Here is a 21680-nt window from a genome sequence, read left to right as displayed (position 1 = left end):
GGCAGAGACAAGACGGGAGCGAGGACACAGCAGAGCGCCATTCAGGAAACCCAGCCTGGCCACTGTTTAAGCAGGGTCAGCACAGCTGGGCTCTCAGGCCAAACGTGACTTGCTGCCCGTGCTTACAAATGAAGCTCATAGAACCTAGCCCACCCTTCAGGTATGCTGTCTAAGGCAGTGCGGAGCTCATGAAGCCTGCAAAGCTGGGCTGTGCGGCCAACCCTTTCTGGGAGGTACCCTGGACTCTGCTCAACCCACTCCAGACCTTGGAGCTGAGCAGGACCGCAGACCCAACGCTGTGCCAGGTCCCTGGTGTTCTAAGCATAGTGACTCTGTTTTGCTTTTGACAAATACAAAAAGTAATTAATCAATAATAAAGAGTAAGTATAATTATCAAAATACTTGGATAACTGAAGTCACATTTTCAAAAGCAGTATTTTATTATGTGAAATTCTGTGTGGGAAAAGCACTACAAATTGAGGACTTAAAGTCCATGACAACAAACAATTTTATTTAGCAACAGTTCAAAGCACAGTGCCGAATGTACGCTAACCCCAAAACTTCATGGAAAGGAAGATAACGTACCAGGTTGTTGGAAAAGTCAACACAAATTTTTTCTATGGGTTTCTATGTAAAAATGTGTCATGACTTTTCTGACAACCCAGTAGAACGCATGTTTCTGAAAGTAACATTATCTTATTATTAAAAATGAAAGTGCCTCAGAGTCAACAAGACAGGCTCACAAGGCTGTGTCTGAGCAATCCCAGTCCCGGTGACACCAGCGCACGCGTCACAGCACGGCAAACTGCAAGCACCACCACCAGACCGGGCCAGGGCCAAGGTGAAGGCTCCTCACAGGGTCCGGACACAACAGACTTCACAGCAGAGACTGAGCGACATGGATGCCACAGGACATAGAACAGGACCAGAGGAGGCATGAGACACAGACCCTGATGGCTTGCTGCATAGAGATGCACAGAACCCAAGGTGGACAATTGCTACAACAGGCCGAGTTCACACCAGCACAAACCAGCTCTCTTCCCTGTCCTAGTCTCGCTTTCCTACTTTCCGAGGAGACTATTTTCTGTTTGGGCTAAATGATAAATAGTAGATATATGGTAAACTCCATGAAATTTACACTCAATTTACAAAAGGGTTACTTCTTTCTGAGGGATGTTCTGGGTGTTTCTAGGCCCCTCTATCTGTACTTCCCTTGCAAGAAGCAGGTCTTGCTGTGAGTGCAGGGGCCCTTGCTAACCCACGGACACAAACGGGTGCTCACCGTGTCATGGACGAGGCGTGTCCCCCTCTGCCTCGCCCCTCTTCTCAGAGCCAGGCCCTGACAGGCCTTCTGCTGCAGCACTCCCCCTTCTGTCACGGCCCTCCTCGGAAGGTCTTGCACCATACTTGCGTGCTTGGAGTCGAGCTCCTGGCTGGTAAAGCTGCAAGGCCAGCCGGTCCTGCCAGGAAGAATGCTGGTTACTCAAAGGCTGGCCATGCAGAGGGGTCGCCATCTCTCTGCACTGCTAACGCTTGGTAAGAATTAGTTAAAGAAAATCAGTCTTGTAGCTGAAAACCAGCCCTTTTCAAAGCACTATCTCAGAAAATAGGCATTTTGAAGGAAATAAAAAATTATGAAAAAATGCAGTTTATATTTAAAATAACTTGAAAGAAAGCAAAAGTTGGTATCTGGTAAAATTCTATTGCTCAGATGAGGAACACTCTGGAAAACACACTATGGCATTACACTCCTAGTCTAAGGGGTGAAAATGTCTCAGTCGCTCAGACAAATACAGGTCTGGGGTAAGAAGAGGCATGGAACCTCAGAGGGTTGGCATTTTAGATCTGCAAACTAAGGTATGAATGGCAGTAATGAAGAATGTCCACGTGGATTACTCCTGCCTGCCGTGACAGTGGGGACCTGTGCACTGTCCCCGTCACAGGAAACACGAGCCCTGTGACCTGTCCCGGTCAGCCTGAACCCTGTCACACACGTACAAGACCGTCCGGGCTCCGAACAGCTGGAGACAGAACAGCCAGGTCTGCGCAGGGCGCGTCAACTCTCAGCTCCGTGTGTCATGCTCTGTCATGAACAAAGGCAAAAACACAGGCCCAGCCAGGTTGCGTGGTAGTTAGGGCACCTGGATCCCACATGGCCAAACATGAGGTTTGAGTCCCGGACCCGGCAGCTTGAAAGACACACCGGCACATGGGTGAGTGTGCCTACAATCCTGAAAGGAGAATGGAGAAGGGACTGTGGCATGGTCATTCCTCTGGGGGGTGCTTTCTCTTTCTCCAGCATGCACCTGATAGCAAACTTAAATAAAAAAAAAATAATAAAGTCAATGAGGACAACCACTCCTCCCTTAGAGAGGCCAGCCAGTTTTATCCACGCACTGAAGGGAAGATGAGGAGACAGACCCCAGACTTCCGGCTCAGCACACCTCCTTCACCCTGTGGCTCCCCTTAGAGATGCCACTGCAGCCTTCCACGGATTCGCCAGCTCACCTTTCCCACTCCTGGAATGCATGTGGAGGCCCCCAGCAGGACACCGAGGAGCTGAACTTAATTTCCTTAGCCTTAAAGCAAGTCTGGCAGTGAGGAGAGGGCAAAGCTTGCCAGGACAATGAGGAGGGGGCAAGGCTCGCCAGGACCGAGCCTTCTGTGTGGGCAGAGACGAGGCTGCCTGGGGCCAACGTGCACAGAGGGAGCCTGAAGAGAGTGCAGCACAACCCACTAGGCCTCCTGAAAAAGCAGCTTCACACCCAGAGTGCCTTGAGACCACCCCAGCACTGCTGACCCTAGAAACAAGTGACCCCCTCCAGCTGTGCAGATGCCCAGGTCCCTCACTGCCACCACTACAGCACGGTGACGCTCCAGGCTCATGCAAGCAACCTCCCCACCAGACCTGGTGAGGCTGAGGCAGCTGCAGAAGTCCCTGAAGTGCCTATGGGCAGCTTGTCAGAGTGAACCTGAGGAGGCTGTCTGGATGACCCCAAAGAGAATCGGATTGACTGGAGAAAGCCAGGCTTGGAGCCACGCACCACACTTCTCTCTCTCTCTCTCTCTTTTGGTTTTCACTATAGGGCACGTGCACTCGCCAGAAAGAGAGAGACAGAGACAGAAAGCGAGAAATCGTCCCCTAGGGGAGATGGCGACGCTGCAATCCCTTCTCTTCCATTCTCCTCTTGGGATCTTGGGCACGCATGCACGCACGCCCAGCGTGAGTTTAAGCCACTGAGCCCAGGACTTGAATTGCGATTGATTCCATGGGAGTCCAGCAACATAGCCATTACACCAACTGCTGGTCCAGTACACTTCTCTCTCTCTTTTTTAATTTAAATTTATTTATTATTATTTTCCAGTTTGATCAGGGAGACAGAGAGAGAAAAGGAAAGGGAAAACAAGCCACCAGGTCTGGAACTCGAACCGCAGTCAGTGGGCTATGTGGGAGTCCAGCGGCCTTAACCACCATGCCACCTGCCGGCCCCCAAGTACACTTCTCTGTATGTGGCATGTTTGACATGACAAATCACAGAGCTGACAACAGTGGCCAGGACGTGAGATAAAAGGAGGAACGCACTGAGTCCAGGACAGCCCTCAGCGTCTCAGCTCACTGGGAGGCCTGGGGCGAGCCTTGGAGAGGGGCCAATTCCACCCGCGCTCCTTCTGTGGGTGCCATGAGCTAAGAAAACCAAGTTCAAATTTCCAAAGGAAACGCTGTCCCCTGAGGGAGGGAGCTCTGACCCTGGCTGCTCACTGTCTGTGCAGAGCTAACTTTGGATGCTTTGTCATTTGATTATTTGCTGTTAGTAACCAGAACACACCACAAATATAGAAAGTCCCATGAACTATCCTCACTGCCCTAAGAGTAAACCTGGTGACCCTATTCTCAGACAAAAGGCACAGACGTGATATACATTAAATATATTAAATTCCCTGGTGAAAACTTGATTCTCGGAGGAAAGGTGATAGCTGGGCCTGACAGGCTGGGCTGTACCCTAAGTGAGCCAACCAGTAGGCCCCTGTCACACTGACCCTCAAAGTGGCAGCTCCCTAGGACAATCGCAGGCCAGCAGAGGACCTCCAGCCCCAGACAGGCTTTCCGTGTGGGTTACTACAAGGGTTTGGCTTAGACAAAAGCAGGGTAAGACTGCAGAAGTGCAGCTTGTGCTCTTAGAGCAGATGAAACCACCAGGGCGATCCCACGTGGGTAAGACCTTGCATGTCAGCCGCTCCCTCCTGGGTGCTGGACCACTGGCCCCCTCTGCAGGGCTGCTGCTGTCCTGGCTCCCCTTCTTCCCCTGGTCTGGGTCGAATCCTTTTCCCCATTTCAGCTCATCTTCATTCCTCCTGGAAAATGGGTCAGCCTCACAGTGCACTCTGCGCTTCCTGCTGCCATCCAGGCGGCAGCTCTGTGCTTCAAACTCTTTCTCTTGAAATCTTCTTCCCATATCCCTTTGTTCTTTGTCACTGTCATGCTGTGACCTGTAATTCGATATGGGCGATCAGTGCCCTCACGCACACTTGCTGATGGCTCCTGCTTTCCAGACCCCAAGTTCCCAAAGACACTGACACAGTGTGTGACAGCTGGTAGCGAGGTGGGCAGTCACAACAAGAATGTCTGCCACAAGGGCAGCAGGTGGCATAGTAATTAAGGTGCTGGACTCCCACATGGCCGACTGTAGTTCAAGTCCCAGATCCAGCAATGTGAAACTCACATTAGTCGTATGTGCGAGCATGCCCAAAATCCTGAGAAGAGAGTGGAAAAGGGACTGTGGCGTGGCCGACCCCTGGGAGGTGACCACTCACTTTCTCTGTCTCTCTGTGCTTCTACCAAGCGGATGGGCCCTTCAACAAAAATCTCCCTCAAAAAAAAACAGTTATTATGCTCGAGTGGCAGGATGTGAGAAGTGTCACGTGACGCCACTTTACATGGCAGGTGCTAGTTTTCACAGGGAGTCAATAACACTAGACGTGGCCAAGGCTCCCAGGAGCTGAGACAAGTGACCTTCAGGACACGGCCTGACCCCGTCGGCTTCACTTCTGCTCTAGGTACAGTGAAATGAGCTGGAATTCCATCATGCCAGACTGCATTCAAACATACACCAAACTACTAAATGAGTAGTAAGTAAATGATTCCCTCTTAGTTCATTTGTTTCTTAAAAGTGTTCCTCTCCACAAAACATGATAAAAAGTCCACACTCACACGCCGTCCTTGGCCCCTCCACACACAGAAAGGCGGGACTGCTGGGGCAGCGAGGGCCCGCAGCCACGGTGTGAAGCCATACCAAAACTACATGGCAGGCGCTGTGTCACCAACATGCGGGCCGAACCATGGTGCTCAGATCACGGACTTGGAGGGCAGCAGGTGGCACAGTGGTTGGATGCTGGACTCCCACATGGCTGACTGCAGTTTAAGTCCTGGACCTGGCAGCTTGAGAATCATGCTGGGCACATGCGTGCCCAGAATCCCAGGAGGACAGTGGAGGTGTGCCCCGGCCAGGGCCATCTCTCACTTTTCTGCTCACTGTCTCTCTAGTGAGTGCACACACCCTATGGCAAAAGCTTTTAAAAAAGAATCACAATTCTGATACTTACAAAAAATTAGCTTTACGAGCAGACTGACACACCCTCAAAAGAGGGAGACATACTTGGTCACAGCTCCATAAAAAGGGAGCAAGAGGTCGCGTACACCACTGTGGTTCTGGGAGTCGAGCCCAGTCCCTGACCCGTGGCCATGGCTGTGACCATGACCGTGACCGTGCTGGCCAACGCCCGCATCCTCCATCCAGAGCAAAGCAGCCTGTGCACTGGGACACTCAACAGGTGGGCAGAGGCCTGGGTCAGAGGGACCACACTGAGGTCCAGAGAAGGAGCCCAGCTTCAAGCGGCCCCAAGGACTCCTGACCAGGATCCAGCTGGTCCCTGTGGGCCCAGAGACCCCTGACCAGTTCCCGCCTGGTCTGTGACCTCAGGGACCCCTGCCCAGTTCCCACCTGGTCTGTGACCCCAGGGACCCCTGCCCAGTTCCCACCTGCTCTGTGACTCCAGGGACCCCTGCCCAGTTCCTGCCTGGTCTGTGACCCCCGCAGAGATGCTGTGTGGTGGTCGCACAGATGACTTCCCTTTAGAGGCTCACGACAGGGGAGGCTCAGGCTAGAGCAGCAGGAGGGAGGGTCCACAGCTGCTGGTCAATCCCATAGCAGAGGGACTACTTCAATAAATAAATAAATTACAGGTCTTAAACTTCTATTTCTCTCTCACAGGAGACTTGCCAGTTCTAAAAGATACATGTCTGTCACTAAACCGAAGGATGGCCGTGGCATCTCCAAACAGAAACAGACGGCACACTGGTAAATCCCATCTCCAAACAGAGGGCACACCGGTAAATCCCATCTCCAGACAGAAACAGACGGCACACCGGTAAATCCCATCTCCAGACAGAAACAGACAGCACACCAGTAAATCCCATCTCCAGACACACGGCACACCGGTAAATGCCATGAAGGACACTCACTGGAAAGACAGCTGGGAGTGATGCACAGCCACAGCGACCGGAGAGCCTTGAGGAGAAAGGGACGACAGAGAGCCCCCCGCTAAGGAGTAACAGTGTCCCCCAAGCTTAGGCTCCCGGGGGGTCGCTGCATCTCAAGGGTGACGTAAATCATGCACACTTGTTCTGACAAAGGACTCACCGCGGTGGCCCCACACCGGGTGTGATGGAGGAGCCACTGCAGTGGCCCCCAATGACGGATGGCCACAGAACAGCAGCAGCTCACCTCTCCGTGAGCCTGTCTGGTGAGCTCGCCCAGGGCCCACCCTGCATGGCCGTGCAGGAAGCACAGAGGTCCTGCGGTCCTTCTCCAGTGCCAGCTTCCTCTCCTCTTCCTGTTGGTTTGTCTGTGGTTGGTTCCTCTCCCTTTTCTGGTTTCTTAAGAAGCTGAGAAGTTAAAGTATTAGAAAAACACCACCTGAGGAACATACTGCAAACTAACATTGAACCCGAATGTCCTGAGCAGTGCAGAACACAGCCTGAGGCCCGAAAGCAGGCTCTGGTTCAATTCACGGTGAGCACTCACCAGAACATTTTCTAGTTACAAAAATACAGTGAGAAGATGCTCACATTAGTGGAAAGGAATGTTACAAACAGAACGTGCGCAGTGATCTGTGTGGGTGTGCACTCACACACCCCCAGGGGCAGTCCAAGAGGCTCTCCGCATCACGGGCTTAAATAAGTGACCGTTTCCAGGACAGGGCTGAGATGGCGTCAAAACCCTATAGACTCTAGTTTTTCTAAGATAAATATTTCTTCTGTAATAAGCAAAAAAGTTTTGAAGAATTATTCATTTAATTTCATTTGTTATTATTTTTTAAGTTGACCACAGAGAGACAGAGAGTGAGTAAGGAAAAGCAAGAAAGCAAGCCACAAATGGAATCATGGTTATGTCACTGGACTCTCACATAGCCGACTGTGGCTCGAGTCCAGGATCCATTGGCTTAAAACTCATGCCAGGGGTGTGTGTGTGCCCAAATCCTCAGAGAATGGGGAGGGACTTCGGTGTGGCTGTCTCTCCTGGGGGTGATTTCTCACTTTGTCTCCCTGTGTCTCTGGTAAGCACACGTTCCCTATAGCAAAAAATCTCTCTTAAAAAAAAAATGTTTTATGTTGACGACTTTCGAGATAACTTGTAGTTTAAAATGTTTACTACTCTCCTGGGACCAGTAGTTGGCGTGGTGGTTAAGGTGCTGGACACTCCCACATGGCCGACCACGGTTCGAGTCCTGGACCTGGTGGCTTCCTTTCTCACTTTCCCCCCCTCTCTTTCCCCCTCTGTGTCTCTCTCTGGTCAAATTAAAAATAAAAATGAGTGAATAAATAAAATTAAATAAATAATTATAAAAAAATGTTTACCACTCTCTTGAAACACAAGCAGTAAATGCTGACACAGCTGACATGATTTAGATTTCCTCCTGCTCTCTGCATGGCTCACCGTCAGACTCAAGTGCCCCATGCACAGCTGTCGCAGAAGCAGTCAGTGTACTCTGGAGAATTTTGGTCTCTCATAAAGTGAAGGTATTCTAACCACAGTGCAGCAAAACTATTCAGATTCATTCAATCAAGTGAATTCAGTTAAGAATAAAACAAAAACTGCAAGTCTAATACCAGATATTGTACCTCAGCCGCACACACCTCATTCTGCCCTATGTATCCGGGAATTTAAATTTTCTTTCAGATAACTGTCCCTCTAAAATGGCAACAGTGACATGCTTATAGCAGATGCCAAAGGAAGTGCCAGAGTCTGCCAGTCCGCTCACCCATGGTTCTGTGGGCCTATCAGCTGGTTTTGTGTGTGAGCCTATCAACTGTTCCTTTTTTGCACACATTTGCCAGAGAGAGACAAAAAGTGAGAAATCACCTCCCAAGAGAGACGGCCATGCCACAATCTTTTCTCCTCTGGGTATTCTGGGCACATGCACATATAACCAGTGAGTTTCAAGCCGCTGGGTCCAGGACTCAAACCATGGTTGACTACATGGGAGTCCAGCTCCTTAACCACCATGCCAGATGCCGACCCCCTATGAATTGTTTTTATGCGTAACATCCCTGACACCACATGTACGGTGTCTTCTTCAACTCTACAACCCATCTGGGTATCTCCCAGTCCTCAGCTCTGACCTGTCCCCCTGCCGCCCGGAGTGAGCAGAGACCTCCTTAGTCAAGGGCTCGGCCCACGAGACGTCCCACTTCAGACACTGTGGACCGTCTCGGGCTATCACAGTACTGCTGACCAAGAGGGCTCCCAGGGCCTGTCAGGTTTGATAGTTTACTATGAAAGCTCAGGAAGACACTTGACTTACGTTCCCGTTTATTACGAAGGGTACAGCTCAAAGCAGGAGACATGTAGGAGATCGCTCGGGGTGTGGGACAGACAGCACTCCAAGCACCCACTGTCCAGCAGCCCTGAGCTCGCTGGCCTGCAGGCTATGTCCTGCGGCATTTTTACTTTTTACATTTTTTCCTCTGACACTTTGTAACAGAGCTCTTGAGGGGCGCCTCACTGGCACGTGAGGTTCCCCTCACTCTGCAAACACCAAGGGCCTTCGGGTTGTTCCAGGGCTACGGTCTCTGCCAGGTGTCAGGAATGTGCTTGTGAATAACGGACAGGTCTCTGCACTGACGGACTCACACTGGCCACCACATGGGCTGGGAATAGGTGCAACTATGCACAGTGACAAAACTGTGAAAAAGGAGACAAACACAGGACAAGAGAACTTCAGGCAGCATCAAACACTACGGACGTCAACAGAACACGGGGAGGGGCAGAGACGTGCATGAGGGTGAGGGCCTGTGGAGTTCTCTGTGGGGCAGGACGGGAACTGGGACCCGACGACAGGAGCAGCAGGCACACCGGCATGCAGTGTCTATGTCAGTGGACACTGGCCACTTAGCTGCAGAGTCTCTGGGAAACAGAAAACAGCCGGATCGGTCAACCGGTCATGTTTCTCCTAACTGTTGAGATAGCCATGAGACTGCCTGTCTCAAACTTTAAGCTATAGGTACAACTTCTTTGGACCATTTCTCCACAGATTTTATTTTAAAAAAAAATTATTTTAAAGTTTGCTCTAGGGGACAGTGCTTGACAGACAAAGATGGGGGGAAAGTAGGAACTCCTCCCCCAAGTGGACAGTCATACTGCAATTCCTGCTCCTCCATTACCCTCTCAGGGCTTTGGGCACACACGCACACAGCCCTGGCATGATTTTCAAGCCGCCAGGTCCACTCAAACCGTGAGTTGCCTCCATATCATCTGCTGGCACTGTTACAGGGAACTTCACTCCAATGTTGTCACTGAGAATTACGTCCTACATTGAGTCTCAAGGAGCGGAAACATGGCTCCCAGCGTTATTTTCTGAGGCGGACCTGCCTTGGCCCATGAAGTGCTGGTCCCTGCAGAAGCCGGACAGACCATCTTTCTCTCTCTTTTTTTTTTTTAATAGGTTTTTGCTATAGGGCGCGTGCGCTCGCCAGACAGACAGAGAGACAGAAAGCGAGAAATTACCCCCCAGGGGGGATGGTCACGCCACAATCCCTTCTCCTCCATTCTCCTCTCGGGATCTTGGGCACGCACGCACACGCACCCAGCGTGAGTTTAAGCCACCAGGTCTGGGACGCGAACCGCGGTTGACTCCATGGGAGTCCAGCGACATACGCCAACTGCTGGTCCCCAGACCATCCTTCTCTGACAGCCTCAGCTGGGTCCCTCAACTTCGACTTCATCATCAGACCATGCAGTTTTAAAACTACAGGAAATTACAGTCAGCAAGTGGCATGAAGGTTAAGGCGCTGGATTCCACATAGCTGGCATCATGTAAGACCTGGACCAGTGGCTTGAAGACCACACTGAGTGCCTGTGCATGCATGCCCCAAATCCCAAGCGAACCAAGGAGGAGCGACTGCAGTGTGGCCATTCCCCTGGGGGTGATTTCTCATTTTCTATCTGGTGACCACATGTGCCCTATGGAAAAAACTAGGAAGAAAGTGGGGCCATGTGACCCATTTGGCCAGTGAGAGGCGGGCAGAAGCAACGGGAGTCCCTTCCACGTGAAAGCTTTCAGCCTCTGCAAAGTCTCGTGCTCTGCATGCTTTTCCTGCCACAAAGACTGACGAGGCAAGCACTGAGGTAGGGTCCCATCAGCCTGGGTCACTACACAGATGCCACAGCATCACCCCATCTGCCAGTGCAGCGTGGGCATGTGACAGGAATGAGAGTGAACTTTGGCGGGTCAGACTGATGAGGTTCTGAGGCCACACATTACAGGGCATCGCCTAGCCAGTCCTGACTGATACAATGGTTTCGGCTTTTGTAGAGACACTGTTAAGAAACTGTTCCTTTGGGGCCAGCAGATGGCTACTGGTTACATCGCTGGACTCCCAGGTGGTCAAAAGCGGTTTGAGTCCCAGACCCGGTGACTTAAAACTCTCACCAGGTGCATGTACATGCATGCCCAAAAACCCAAGAGGAGAATGGAGGAGAAGGGACTTCAGTATGGCCACCCTCACAGGGGGTGATTTCTTGCTTTCCGTATATCTCTCTTCTTCTCTCTGCCAAGCAAATGCACCATACAGCAAAAATCTCTCAAAAAAAGAAAAGAAAAGAAATTACTCTCTCAAGGTCAGCAGTTGCCACTGTGGTTAAGGCACTAGATTCTCACATGGCCAACTACAGTTTGAGTCCCAGACTCGGCAGCTTGAAAAATCACACTGGGCACACATGTCCAAAATCCCAAGAGAAAGGAGGAGGGATTGCAGCATGGCCATTCCCCATGTGGGTGATTTCTCATTCTTCCTTTCTGTCTCTCTCTGGCAAGCACACATGCCCTATGGCAAAAAGCTCAAAAAAAGATATTGTTCTTTTCTTCACTCGTGAACTCCATGGGAAAAATTATTTGAGAGCAGTTCCTAGAAAAAGCTTTGCTTCCCTTGAATAATGTGTATGTCTTCTTTTCAGATAAAGAAAACTATGTTTCTGACCAAGTTCCTGTGTCTTGACTGCTGAGAGTATCAGAAACTTGTATGGCTCAATTCTCTCTTTTCTAATCTGCACATGCACCCTGAATGTGCACACATGCATCCCAAGTCCTGATGTTTTTTTTTCCTTTATTTATACACTTTTATTGAATCCCTGTAAGGCACCTTAAATCCCTTATGGAGATAAACACAACGATTGATATCTAAGTTTAAAAAGTCGGGGGGGAGGGTGGGGTGGTGGCAGGTGGTGGTTAAGGTGCCGGACTCCCACATGGAGAATCACAGTTCGAGTCCCAGACTTGGCGGCTTGGTCTCTCACCTTCCTTCTCTCTCTCTCCCTGCCCCTCTCTGGTCAAATTAAAATAAGTAAATAAATGAATAAAGCTAAATAAAATAATTCTTAAAAAAAAAGTCACCTGGGGGGACCAGCGGACAGCGTAACACTTAGGTCGCTGGACTTCCACATCGTTGACCGAGGTTCAAGTCCTGGACCTAGTGCCTTGAACCTCATGCCAGGTGCGTGTGCTTCCATGCCCACAATCTTGAGAGGAGACTGGAGGAAAAGAGACTGCCAAGTGCCCATTCCCCCTAGGGGTTATTTCTTGCTTTTAGTCTCTGTCTTTCTGGTGAGCACACGTGTTTTATAACAAAAGTCCCTCCAAAAAAAGTCATCTGGGGACCAGCAGATGGTGTAATGGTTATGTCACTGGACTCCCACGTAGTCAACCACAGTTCAAGTCTTGGGCCCAGTGGCTTAAAAACTCATTCCGGGCACATGTGCATGCACATCCAAAATCCAGAGAAGAGAATGGAAGAGAAGGAATTGTGGCGTGGCCATCTCCCTGGAGGGTGATTTCTCACTTCTGTCTCTCTGGTGAGTGCACAGACCCCATAGCAAAAATCTCTTTAATTAAAAATAAGTCATCTGAACAAAGTAAGAAGAGCTGACCCCAATCCTGGCCAGTTTACATAGAGAATCTCTCTCCCTATATATTAAATCCCCCTCATAAATGAATGCATCTGCTCTAGAGAAACTGGGCAACAAATACAGAAACCCACTACTGCGATGATAAAGGAGCAGCAGAACTCGGTTCTGTGAGCCGGCCTTCACCTGGGTAGGCCAACCCAGTGCTTTCTGAAAGCTCGGTTTTCAGCCACAAATCTTTTCTTCCCATAGCTTTGTAGTTAAGGGAGGTGGGTCCCACAGGGCTGACTGTGATCTGAGTCCTGGCCCTGGCTTGAGACGCATGCTGGGTGGAAGTGTGAGCAGCAGAAATCCTGGGAGGATGAGAAGTGAAGGAGGGACCAAGGCATGACCCTGAGGGGTGCATGCTCCTTTGTCCTCTCCCTGGAGAGCACACACCCTGCTAGGATTAGAAAATAAATAAATAAAAGGAACTACAGCAATAAAAGGTTAGGTCAACTGGAAATGATTTTAGAGTTATAACGAGCTAAAATACCCAAAAGGTAAGATTAGTACAACAGAACCATTTTGAAAACTCTTCCTCAAAATCACCTTAATCTTTACTTCCTTCTCAGCAGCCAGCTGTTTATCTGCCTCTTTTCGTCTGCATCTCTCTTCTTCTCTTCTTTTTCTTTTTTCTTCACCTCTCAAGCGTTTTTTTTCTAACTCCCTTCTCCTTCGTTCTTCTCGCTTCTCCTCTCGCATTCTCTAAAGATGTGGAAGTGTGTATGTATACGTCATCTGAACGGCAGAAGCAGGGAAGTTTTCCACAGGGGAAAGGCAGACCTACCTGCTTTTCTAATTTTCGATTTTTAATATATTCCAAAAGAGGTGTGGTTCTTCTGGCTAAAACACAAAAATTGTAATGTAGTATTTAACTCCTAAAATAGGGTTTCTTTTATTTTAAATACTTGTTTTCAACTTAATCTTTAAAATAATAGGGGAGGAATATTATTGTTTACATATACAAGAACATACACTGTATCCAAAGGCTCTTATTCCATTACTATGAAATAAGTCAAGGAACTTGGAGGTACCAGTAAGTTTAAATACTCTAGACATGTAATTCTCAATTCTTAAGGAGATGTTAAAATATTATTCACAAACATAGTATAAAAGTAAAATTAAGGGCCAGCAGGTAATGTGGTGGTTCCGGTGGCTGGACCCACATGGCTGACTTCACGGTTCCAGTTGTGGGCCTGGCCGCTGAAGATCAAGCTGGGTGGTGTGCGTGCATGCGTGCATGTATGCCCAAAATCCTAAAAGGAGGATGAAGGAAAAGGGAATGTGGTGTGGCCATTCCCCCTGGGGTGAGTGACATACGCCCTGCAGCAAATCTTTAAAGTAAAGCCAGTACAGTAGCTAGGCTTCCCCACTGCCACAGTGACCTCGCATGTACCTGCAAATGTCTGCAGTCTAATTAAATAACATACATTCACTCTGAGTCAACACACAGTCTGGGAATTTCTTCCTTCCCCCTCTTCAAATACATTTTTTCCCCTTTTAGTTTTTCTTGCCGTAAAGTGCATGCTTTCACTGGAGAGAGACAGGGAAAGGCAGAAAGAAGGAAAGTGATGAGAAATCCTCCCCACGCCCGGCCAGGGGATGGCGATGCTGCAACCCTTCTCCTCCACTTTCTTTATGGAGAGTTCTTAATAGACATGGGAGAGTTAATAAAGAGGGTCTCAGATGGGCCTCGGTGACATGCACAAACCCGCTCAGGGTGAAGGCCCAAGATCAAGCCCCGTGAACTTTCCTAGCAGCCCAAGCACTCTCTCATATGGAAGCTCCGACCACCCTCTCTTGGCTACCTGGCTGCATATCTGTGCACTTCTCACGTCCCACTACAGGGAGCGGAGCAGCCCAGGGCATCCTGGGTCTTCTCCCAGCTTGGAGTCCACATCCAGGCCACCCACACCACCTGCTGCAGGCAACCATTTTTAAAATACACGCTTTGGGGTAGGGGTGAGGCTGGATTCAAACCAGAGTCTGCTCTGGCTGGGTCTGCTCAGCAGGCTTGGTATATATTTTTTAAAGAATTACTTTATTTAACTTTATTTATTTATTTACTTATTTGTTTTAATTTTATCAGAGAGGGACAGAGTGAGAAAGAGAGAAAGTGAGAAAAACAAGCCACCAGGTCTGGGACTCAAACAGTGGCCAGCCATGTGGAATCCGGCGCCCTTAACCACCATGCAGAGCTTCTTACAGAGCTACCCGACCTCGCTCACACGTGAAGGGCACACCTGAGGGACACTACAGAGCTACTCGACCTCGCTCACACGTGAAGGGCACACATGAGGGACACTACAGAGCTACTCGACCTCGCTCACACGTGAAGGGTACACCTGAGGGACACTACAGAGCTACTCGACCTTGCTCACACGTGAAGGGCACACATGAGGGACACTACAGAGCTACCCGACCTCGCTCACACGTGAAGGGCACACCTGAGGGACACTACAGAGCTACTCGACCTTGCTCACACGTGAAGGGCACACATGAGGGACATTACAGAGCTACCTGACCTCGCTCACAGGTGAAGGGCACACATGAGGGATATTACAGAGCTACCTGACCTCGCTCACACGTGAAGGGCACACCTGAGGGCTCCTGAGGGACACGTCCAAGACTACCCCACAAAGACCCCGGCTCCAGCTCAGATGTGAAGCTCCATCCCCGACAGTGAGACGGGATCGCCCCATGCCTTCCCCACTGCTCCATGGCAATACTGTAACTGCTGTTTTTAAGTTTTTGCCACAGGGCTCATACAGTCACTGGAGGGAGAGAAATGGAAAGGAAGAAATCCTCGTCCCTGGGGATGGCTACCCAGCATTCTCTTTCCTCCATTCTCTTCTCACAGCTCTGGGAATGTGCGCACATGCACCCTGCATGACTGTCAATCTGCCAGGTCCAGGACTCGAGCCACGGTCAGCTGTGTGGGAGTCCAGCATCGTAACCACCACACCACCTGCTGGCCCCTCACTGTAATTTTTTTAATGATAGAGCATGAACACACAAAGAGAAAGGGGAGAAGGAGAGAGAGAAGCACTTCTGACAGTGTCTCATCACACCACAATCCCTTTCTGCGGCCCTTCAGGTCCTTGGGACCCTGGGACCCTGGGTTCTCGTGTGCATGCGTGCTGCCGTTTGGGCCAGCAAGGACTGGAACCCAGTCAGCCACGCAGCTTCAAGCTTTGCAGGGCACTGTGTTACTGTTACAGAGGCTGTGCCCAGAAGCACTCTTTTTTTCTTAAATATATATTTTTCTATTTATTTCTTGTGGTATTTGGGCTGCTGGGTCTGGGACTTGAACGACGGTTGGCCATACAGGGGTCCAGCAGCTCAACCACCATGTCACCTGCCAGCTCGGAAACACTAACTGCAATCTCATGTGCTGTGCACCAGTAACGCTCAGCAACATTCTCAGATGCTGCCACCTTGCCGTGCTTTAGACACAACTAGAAGACACCGTCTACTTCTGCCAAGCCTGAAACAAGCTGATTTTTTTAAGGGAGATTTTTGCTATAGGGTGTGTGCACTTGCCAGAGAGACAGAAGACAGAAAGCAAGAAATCACCCCCTGTGGGGATGGCCATGCCGCAATGCCTTCATTCTCCTCTCGGGATCTCAGGCATGCGCACGTGCCCGGTGTGAGCTTCAAGCTGCCAAGTCCAGGACTCGAACTGCAATCAACCAAATGGGAGTCCAGTAACGTAACCATTATGCCCTCTGCTGGTCCCCAAGTTAGTTTTTTACCATAATCACTAAAAAGAAGAAACACACACACACGCGTGCACTGAATAAACACACAGCTCAGTAAAGAAGAAACACACACACACGCGTGCACTGAGTAAACACACAGCTCAGTAAAGAAGAAACACACACGCGCGTGCACTGAGTAAACACACAGCTCAGTAAAGATGAGAGGGAGTGAGCAGAGCAGACCGAGGAGCTCCCTTGTCTTCGCCCCCATCTCCCCCAGGAGGGTTTCTGGGTTGGTGGTCCTCTCTTCCTCCACACAGTACATTTCTAAAAACTTCTTGTATTCTGGATCTGCAAGTCAGAAAAGATAAAAAGGAAGAAAACCAAATATATTCTTCCCTAACTGTAGCAGAGGAATTACACTGGACAGTGAACTTAATCGGCAGTTTCATCATCCAGCATTCGAAAAGAGCTCACCATCTTCAATACTTCCAGTCTTGGCATCTTTTTTCTTCAGCTTCTTTTTGGCTACTTTCTGGAATGGAGCAAACTCCACCACTGCAGGGTATTCCAGGCCTTTAATAAAAAACATATTCCATGGGACCAGCAGTTAGTGAAATAGCTATGTCGCTGGACTCCCACGTAGTCAACCACGGTTCGAGTCCCAGACCCGGAGGCTTAAACTCACACTGGGCACATGTGCGTGCGTGCCCAAGATCCCAAGAGGAGAATGGAGAAGGGATTGCGGCGTGGCCATCCCCCCTGGGGGGTGATTTCTCACCTTCTGTCTCTCTCTCTCTCTGTCTGGCAAGTGCACGCGCCCTATAGCAAAAATCCTCTCCCTCCGCCCCCCCCAAAAAAATAAAAACCATATTCCAAAATCCATTCTGAAATTCTCCTACAATCATTTTGGAAAATAATGGTCTAGCTTACTCAAGGATCAAGTGTAATGATGATACATATCATTACTGTTTATTGGGTTGTCAGAAAAGTCATGATGGGGACCAGCAGTTAGCGGAATGGCTATGTTGCTGGACTCCCATGTAGCTGACCGTGGTTCGAGTCCCGGACCCGGTGGCTTAAACTCACCCTGGGTGCGTGTGCGTGCATGCCCAAAATCCCTAGAGTGAATGCGCCCTATAGCAAAAATCTCTCCAAAAAAAGAAAAAGAGAAAAGTCATGACACATTTTTGCATAGAAAAATATGTCATGACTTTTCTAATAATCCAGTATAACTTAATTATATTTTTAAACGAGCAAGTCAACTCCAGACTTAAACAGAGGATGAGTGGGTGGCGGGAGGAGTGGGTGCACATGCATGCTTGCAATTCCAAAAGGAGGGAGGAATGGAGAACAGGGGATGCAATGTGGCCACCCTCCCTGGGGGGTGCTTTCTCACCCCTTGTTTCTCTCTGACAAACACATGTGCTTAGAGCAAAATTTTTAAAAAGTAAGAATTAAAAAAACCATGAGACCTAAAACAGTAAAACCTTCAGCATGGCCTGGTGGTGAGGCAGCTGGATCCCCACATGGCTGACCACGGTTCGAGTACCAGACCCAGTAGCTTAAAACTCAAACCAGGCACCCGTGCGTATGTGCCCAAGATCAATGGAGGAGAAAGGACTGCGGCATGGCCATCCCCCTGGGGATGATTTCTCAATTTTCCTCTCATTGCTTCTGTCTCTCCCTCTCTCTCTGGCAAGTGCACATACCTTAAAGCAAAAATCTCTGGAAAAAAAAAAAAAAAAGGCTTCATGATTTTGGATTTGGCAACAATTTCTTGGATATGACTCCAAAGGCCCAGACAACTAAAGAAGAAATAAGCAACCTGTACTTTATAAAAACTATATATAGGCCAGTCAGTGGGGTGGTGATGGAGACAGCTGGGTCCCATATAACAACGGTGTGGCTCCAGTCCTGGACCCAGTAGCTTGAAAAACACACTGAGTACATATGTGCATGCCCCAGGCTCCGCAAGAAGAATGGAGAAGGGACTGCCATGTGGACACATTCCTGGGGGTGCTTTCTCGCTTTCCTCCTCTCTCTCTGGCGAACACATGTACCTTATAGCAAACATTTTAAAAAATTAAATACTACCATGCATAAAGGACACAATCAGTAGAGTGAAAGGGTGACCTAAAGAATGGGAGGAGAGATCAGCCAATCATCTATCTGATACAGGCTGACATCTGACTAGCAAGAGAACTGTGACTCAACAACGCAGAGCCAGATATGACCAGCAAGCCCCCACATTCTAGAAAACATATTCCAAAAATATGCAAACTAACCTGATTTTAGAACCTATAAAGGTGAAGTTCACGTATCCAGAACACTTACATGAAATAATTACTCTAATAAAAATACATACATCGGATATCATTACACAGAAATTCTGGAATTCTTTGGTTTATATATATTGGGTCGTCAGACAAGTCATGATGTGTGTTTCTATGCAAAAAGCATCATGACTTGTCCGACGACCCAATAACTTTTCATTTTTATCATCAGCAGTCACATTTTTTACTATCAAATATATTCAAACTGTCTTAGCTTAATCATTGAAAACTTTGTTAAAAATCAGAACTGCTCTAGCAAATCATAATACAGAGATTATAATAAAGAGCTTTTTAAAAAAATCAATGATCCGACCTCTACTGTCAATGAAGACGTATCCATCGAAACGATCTCTGAAAAGAAGGATGTCGTCAGGGTTCCTAAAGTTAACGTACGCTCTGGAGTAGAGGTGAGGGTGAAGACTGAGGAAGAGAAGAGGCGACAGCGAAGTGGTCAGCAAAGACACAGGACCCCTGTAACATTTCCTCTCACTCTTTTTTCTGAACATAATATACCACTTCAGATAAAGTTTTTATGCCAAAGAATCTCTCAGTTGTTTACAACAATCTGAGGAGGGGCTGGCAGGTGACGTGGTGGTTAGGGGAGCTGGACTTCCACATGGCTGACCTCGGTTTGAGTCCTGGACCTGGTGGATTGCCTTTTCCCTTTCTCTCTCTCTCTCTCTCTCTCTCTCTCTCTCTCTCTCTCTCTCTCTGTCTCCCTCTGGTCAAATTTAAAATAACAATACTGATAAATAAAGGAAATGACTCTCAAAAACAATCTGGAGATAAACTTTAGCAAAACTACAAAAACAAAACAGACAAACCATAACTGAGATCTTTTTAATGACTTGAGAGAGACACTTTAGGTCAGCTCTCCCACTGCTCAGAGCCAGGGTTGAAACACTATTCTTCAGAACTTTAACAAAAAAGCAAGGTTATTCAAAGGTCATCCCCAACACACCACGATCAGAATGTAAAGCCAATCATGACACATTCAAAGAAAAAAAATAACCCTGTAAAAAGATTCTTTACTGATTTAAAAGTTACATGGGATGGGGTCTATAGGAAGAACTAAGCTTTCCTCCTCTATCTCAAAGCCATCGATTTCCTTTATGCACGAGAACTTCTGAGTCCACTTCACAGATTAGAACCCCGAGGCTCCAGGAGGCCAGGTGCCTGCAGTGGGTGCAGTTTGTCCAAAGGTGGGACTGGGCTTCTAAACTGGGACACGAGGTCCAGGTCTGTCCTCTTCTAACTGTACCAGTTTTTCTAGACTCTAGTCATTTGAAAATTACCTGGATGCCTATGCATTTATCCAAAGAGGAAAGTTTACATGACTACTGTAAGAAATGATAATGAAGACAGCAAGTATAAAGACATAACAAACACAGTGACAGCCACTGAGTTCAGGTGAGAATCACTTGCTGATCGCTATGGAGTTATGCCCTGCTAGAGGCTAGGAAGGGTCTGTGTTGTAGGTAGCATCACCATGGTCAAGTGGACTAGAAATATCTAACTGGGTGGAGGTGCTTGTGACAGTAGAGCCCAGGAGGCTGAGGGCTGGAGCTGCTTCTCTCCCTGGTGTCAGCATGGGCACATCCACTAGGGAAAATGCATCCAGACGTACAGGGTTCACTCACTTTAGTGTGCCTTAATACTTTAGAAAGCGGCATGAAATAAGGGTTACTGACATCCGAGACACGTAATTAAGTTGTATGTTTCTTCTTGCAATCTGACAGTGCTAGGAGAGGCAAGTTCAAAATTTTTATCTTAGAGAAACATGAAGGTCTGTAATGCAGAGGACTGGGGCTGGCAGGTGGTGTGGCGGTTAAGGGTGCTGGGATCCCATGTGGCCAATTGCAGTTCGAGTCCTAGACCCGGCAGCTTGCTTTCTCACCTTCCTTCTCTTTCTTTCTGGTCAAATTTAAATAAATAAAGTTAAATAAAATAATTTTAAAAAGAGAGAGAAGTGGGACTAGCAGTTGGTGTAATGGCTATGTTGCTGGACTCCCATGTAGTCGACTGCGGTTCAAGTCCCGGACTCGGTGGCTTAAACTCATGCCGGGAGCACGTGTGTGTGTATCCAGGATCCCGAGAGAAGAATGGAGGAGAAGGGACTGCAGCGTGGCCATCCCCCCAGGGGGATGATTTCTGGCTTTCTGTCTCTCTGTATCTCTCTTTCTGGCAAGTGCACACACCCTATAGCAAAAACCTCTCCAGAAAAAAAAAAAGGAGACAGAGAGAGAAGTAATGCAGAGAACTGAAAGTGTGTGCTGATTTCTAGGTGTACCTGGGAAGGAACAGGGGAAGAAGGTAGCTTCTGTCACCTGACACCTGTCAGGAGTTTCTTACACACTGTGAAGGTGGGGGGGTGTTGCAGCTTGCACTTTGAGACTGTCCATGTATGCCAGGTGGAGTCGCCGTCTCACTGGTACTCTGAGACTATGTATGTGTGCATGTGGGCATCAGGCAGGCTCACCTTCTCACTGACACCCTGCGAGACTGTGCAGGTCAGACGGGGTCGCCGTCACAAATACTCTGGGACTATGTGCACGTGTGTGTTAGGCAGAATTCCTGTCTCACCATCACTCTTGGAGACTGTGTGTGCACGTGTGTGCCAGAGTCTTCGTCTCACTGGCACTCTAAGAGGCTGTTTATGCACATGGGTGTGTCAGGTGGAGTCTGTCACTGGCACTCTGCAGGACTGTGCACACCTGAATACACGTGAGTTAAGCAAAGCCTCTGTCTCACTGATACGCTGATAGATTGTGTGTGTGTGCAGGTATGTCAAGACAGGGTCTCTGTCTCAGCGACACTCTTAGAAACTGTGCACACAGGTGTGTGTCAAGCGAGGTCTTGTCGCACCAGCACTCTGAGACAGCGTGCACACGTATGTCAGGCAGGGTCTCCTTTCATTGGCACTCAGAGACGTGTGTGCACGTGTGCGACAGGTAGGAGGTCTCGCTGGCATTCTGTGAGACTGTGTGCGTGTCGGTCAGGATCTCCCCTTGAGCTGGGGCTGGGGCTAGGCGTCCAGGCCAGGCAGGTTGCTCCTCACCTGAGGTCAGCGGCAAAGAACTCGAAGTAGTCGTGCGCAGGCAGCGGGTACAGCTGCTCCTCCAGCTGCTCTTTGGTGAGGCTGG

General features: G+C 48.9%; 2 protein-coding genes across 2 annotated transcripts in view; both read right to left on the bottom strand.

The window, feature by feature from the left end:
• The window catches only part of CHAMP1 (chromosome alignment maintaining phosphoprotein 1), a 26601-nt gene extending 25266 nt beyond the window's left edge, over nt 1–1335 (bottom strand). The window contains exon 1 of the mRNA XM_027776222.1: nt 1283–1335. The gene's annotated coding sequence lies outside the window, so the exon portion shown is untranslated. The remainder of the gene's footprint in view (nt 1–1282) is intronic.
• UPF3A (UPF3A regulator of nonsense mediated mRNA decay) overlaps nt 440–21680 on the bottom strand; it is a gene marked incomplete in the record, with an annotated part of 25151 nt that continues 3910 nt past the window's right edge. The window contains 10 exon segments of the mRNA XM_006159694.3: nt 440–889; nt 1283–1460; nt 4221–4488; nt 6783–6943; nt 13050–13205; nt 13288–13343; nt 16445–16552; nt 16679–16777; nt 18851–18957; nt 21596–21680. Of these exon segments, the coding sequence (XP_006159756.2) occupies nt 1287–1460; nt 4221–4488; nt 6783–6943; nt 13050–13205; nt 13288–13343; nt 16445–16552; nt 16679–16777; nt 18851–18957; nt 21596–21680 (1214 nt within the window).

This window comes from Tupaia chinensis, unplaced genomic scaffold (assembly GCF_000334495.1).
Source record: "Tupaia chinensis unplaced genomic scaffold, TupChi_1.0 Scaffold000644_1, whole genome shotgun sequence".
NCBI classification, from domain to species: Eukaryota; Metazoa; Chordata; class Mammalia; order Scandentia; family Tupaiidae; genus Tupaia; species Tupaia belangeri.
This window is presented reverse-complemented; position numbering and strand designations above follow the sequence as displayed.